Source organism: Cricetulus griseus (assembly GCF_003668045.3).
Source record: "Cricetulus griseus strain 17A/GY chromosome 1 unlocalized genomic scaffold, alternate assembly CriGri-PICRH-1.0 chr1_0, whole genome shotgun sequence".
Classification (NCBI taxonomy): Eukaryota; Metazoa; Chordata; class Mammalia; order Rodentia; family Cricetidae; genus Cricetulus; species Cricetulus griseus.
In genome coordinates, this window is record NW_023276806.1 from 128143859 (window position 1) to 128148379 (window position 4521).

The window sequence follows — 4521 nt, forward strand, 5'->3', positions numbered from 1 at the left end:
CTATTGAGAATTCTCTGTTTAAATCTCTGTTTAGATGGAATAATTTAGTTTGTTGGTGTCAAGTTTCTTGAATTCTTTATATATTTTGGATATTAGACATCTGCCAGATGTGGAGTTGGTGAAAATCTTTCCCATTCTGTATGCTGCTGCTTTGTCCTATGCTTGGTGTTCTTTGTCTTACAGAAGCTTTTCAGTTTCATGAGGCCCCATTTGTTAATTATTGACCTTCGTGTCTGTGCTATCAGCGTTCTTGTTCAGGAAGTTGTCTCCTGTGCCAATGTGTTCAAAGCTATTTCCTACCTTCTCTTCTATCAGGTTCAGTGCATCTGGTTTTAGGTTGAGGTCTTTGGTCCACTTGAACTTGAGTTTTGTATAGGGTGATAGATATAAATCCATTTGCATTCTTCTATGTGCAGAATCCAATTAAACCAACACAATTTGTTGAAAATATAATTTATTTTTTCCATTGTGTATTTCTGGCTTTTAAAAATAAAATGCAAGTGTGTCAATTTATATCTGGGTCTTTGATTCAATTCCATTGATCATCTGTCCATTTTTATGGCAATATCATGCAGTTTTTATTATTATAGCCCTGTAGTATAGAGTGGTAATACTTCTGGAAGTTCTTTTATTGTACAGGATTGCTTTATATATCCTGTGTTTTTTCTATTGGGGCAACAACTTATATGTCCACTTATTTCCCTTCATGTTATAAATTCATAAAAAGAATATATGCTTGGAATTTTACTTGTGTTATTTTTGTGTAAAATGTCCATAAGACAAATAATCTGAGAATAAAATTCAGACACTAGCATTCCAATGAGTATTTATTTTTTTCTTTTGTCCTAGGGTGTTTTTTTTTTTTTAATGTGCTATAAAGAGATGTATGTCTAGGGCAATTCTTTGAGCCTTGGCTTAATTTAAAATGAAAGATGGGCAAAGAAATTATGAAATAGAAATCCCAACACAATGTGCTCTATAACCATGGAATAAAAAAGCAAATTATATGTGTCTTTTGACAGAGTCTCATGTAGTTCAGACTGGCCTTTAACTTTCTACACTGTTAATGATGACTTTTAATTCCTGATCTTCCTGCCTCCACCTCCCAAGGGCTGGGATCGTAGGCATGTGCCATCATGCCTATATCAGTTTAGATTTACATCAGGCATTTTGGAGTTTAACTTTTTTGTATTTCCTTTTTCCAGGATCTATAAATGGCAAAAATGTACATGAAATCCAAGGATATGGTGGAGTTGGTCAACACACAATCCTGGATGGACAAAGGTCTGGGCTCTCAAAATGAGATGAAGGAGCAGGAGAGAAGACCAGGTTCTTATGGGATGCTTGGAACCTTAACTGAAGAGCATGACAGCATTGAAGAAGAGGAAGAAGAGGAAGAAGATGGAGAGAAACCTAAGAGAAGAGGTCCCAAGAAAAAGAAGATGACCAAAGCTCGCCTGGAGAGGTTCAGGGCTCGAAGAGTCAAGGCCAATGCTAGAGAACGGACCCGGATGCATGGCCTGAATGATGCCTTGGATAACCTTAGGAGAGTCATGCCATGTTACTCTAAAACCCAAAAACTTTCCAAGATAGAGACTCTTCGTTTGGCAAGGAACTACATCTGGGCCTTGTCGGAAGTCCTGGAGACTGGTCAGACCCTTGAAGGGAAGGGATTTGTGGAGATGCTCTGTAAAGGGCTCTCTCAGCCCACAAGCAACCTGGTGGCTGGATGTCTCCAACTGGGACCTCAGTCTGCCGTCTTGGAGAAGCATGAGGAAAAATCTCCAATTTGTGACTCTACTGTCTCTGTCCATAGCTTCAACTATCAGTCTCCAGGGCTACCAAGCCCTCCTTATGGCCATATGGAAGCACATCTTCTCCATCTCAAACCTCAACCACTTAAGAGTTTGGGAGACTCTTCGTTTGGGAGCCATCCACCCGATTGCAGTAGCCCCCCATATGAGGGTCCACTCACACCACCCCTGAGTATCAGTGGCAACTTCTCCTTGAAGCAAGATGGTTCCCCTGGTTTGGAAAAATCCTACAGCTTCATGCCACATTATACCTCTGCAAGTTTAAGTTCAGGCCATGTGCATTCAACTCCCTTTCAGGCTGGCACTCCCCGATATGACGTTCCTGTAGACACGACTTATGATTCGTACCCCCATCATGGAATAGGAACTCAGCTCAACACGATCTTCACTGACTAGATCAGTAAGATAAGCACCAATATTTCAGAGAATGAGGTGAAGATATTTTCCATGTTCCTAGTAGCTGAGATAAACACTCAGAGAATTTAAAAGAACCCTTTGGATACACAGGAACCGTAATGATCCTAGTCCAATCAGAACCTCCTGCTCCTGCCAACTTCCTTCTCATTAACTTCTCACATTGCACCAATTCCTGTATTTGGGATCCTCAAGTGAAAATATTTGATGGTTTGTGTTCACACAGCAATAGAACAGAAAACCAAGTCACTGCTCCAGTGGTACCAAAGACTCATTGAATGCTATGCCAAGTAACTTTCCATTTCCAGTGTTTGTTGCTTTCTGATAAACATAAAGCAACTATTCTAAGTCAACACTTACCTTTCATCTCTCATAAACTTCTTAAAACAAAAAAAGCAATAAAAGGAAATAGCATGAATGGAATGGTTAAAGGGAACTGGAAGGTGGCATCAGGTCCATGTCTGTTGGCTCACAGAACACAAAACTTGTGTGAGTTTGACAGATCTTTATATTTATAGAAACGTAACTTCCAGAGCCTAATATAACAACTTGACTATTACTATAAATAGCCAAGTATGTTCTTTAAGAGATTAGCTCTACTGCTGTGCTGAAAGTTATATACATCATTTTTAGTGATTTCAGAACCATGATAGAAGCCTCACATAAACTTTCTTCTTCTTCTTTTTGGAATTTAGTCTTGTTTATTTATTTCTTTCTTTCTTTTTGTTTTTACATTCCAACCAAAGTTCTCCCTCCCTCCATTCCTCCCAGTTCTTCCCCACCCACCTTTGCTTTCCTCATCCACTCCTCCTCCTTTGTTTATACAAACTTTATTCTTGATACTACTTAAAAAAGCAGTTGTCTTAGTACTAGGAGTTGAGCAAGAAAGACATTGAAATCTATGATTTCTGTGGCCAGTGGGACACAGAAATATCAGCTAGTTCATTTCCATGCTTCAATGACTAAAGGGCCGTGGGAATTCTGTCAATGTCCAGGTGCTTCTGTTGGAATCAGAACACAGCCAAGTGCATACTGTAGAGTAATAAAATGTCAGTTGGCTTCTGTACCAGCTATCACAAGTTAAGGTACTCTGCCTAATAACTAGCTATTGGAAATCATGGGTTTTTCTCAAACAAGAAGAATTTGACTGTTTAAAAGGAAAGCAATTAAAACCATAGAGCTCTGTATACTCCAGTATCATATGTCCCAGAACCTGAATTCTCACAACATAAATGCAGCTCCTCACTTCACACCTCCCCCTGGTAGTTACCTAGTCCTCATTCCCAAGATGCAATGTTACTATACATTATTGCAAACATTTCAAGAGAAGAGACTTAGAATGAGAATCAAAACTCAGGGTAAGTGAATACTTTTACCAGTTTGTATCTTCACCACAGGTTTTGATAAGTCTGAAAAAAAATTTGTTTCTTCATGTGACATCACTTTCCTTTGTATCCACACTGGCTCTGCCAAGTTTCCAGAAAAATTCTCTCTGAGAAATTTTACTATCCTGACCCATCTTCCATAACAATTATTTAGACCCAACCCAAGAATATGAATAGCTTATTTGATAGTGGGTCAAGACAAATTTGAAGGATATTAATGACAGATAAATATGCTATTTTATCTACCAAACTATTTATGTGTCTTTTTTCTTTATTTCTCATATTTATTTCTTCACACTGTAAGTTATTTTTGTGTCCATCTTATTGCAGCACTTACTCTGCACCCCATGGCACGTGCGCGCGCGCGCAAACACACACACACACACACACACACACACACATATATATTAGAGAGATCTAAAATTACACCACCACAGTACTCTCCCCACCCCCATCCCACACACACTTTGAATCGCTCTAGTTTGAACACACAAAAAGAAATATTTATAGAGTTATCTTCTGTATGTTTTTGAGAATTTACCATTACTTACCTAGCATTTGTGTTTGTAGGTAATAATTGCTGTCTGCATTATTTATTAGATACTATTTATTTAACTTATTTATTCCTTTTTTAATGTAAAAGTTTGGGTCCCATAGAAGTATCTGCAACTCCTTAAAGCTTTATTGGGAAAGTAGCTTATATGTTTGGAGTGAGAGGAAAGGAGAAAACAAGTTCCTGATAGCTTGTGATGTTTTTATTTTAAAAAAGCAATAATTTGAATAGCTATGCAACTTAATGGCTTTAGATTTTAAAGGTACACCAGAGTAAATTACTGTTTATACCAAGACTGTAGAGTTGTGAAGAGAGATTTTATAATTGAATACAAATTTAGTACTGTATAGTGCTT

At 38.0% G+C, this 4521-nt stretch overlaps 1 protein-coding gene across 1 annotated transcript; it reads left to right on the forward strand.

The window, feature by feature from the left end:
* Window positions 1-1214: 1214 nt before the first annotated feature.
* Window positions 1215-2210, forward strand: Neurod4 (neuronal differentiation 4). Its single transcript, XM_027391827.2, has one exon. It carries the CDS (start codon window positions 1215-1217, stop codon window positions 2208-2210), a length of 996 nt encoding a protein of 331 aa, XP_027247628.1.
* Window positions 2211-4521: the final 2311 nt, after the last annotated feature.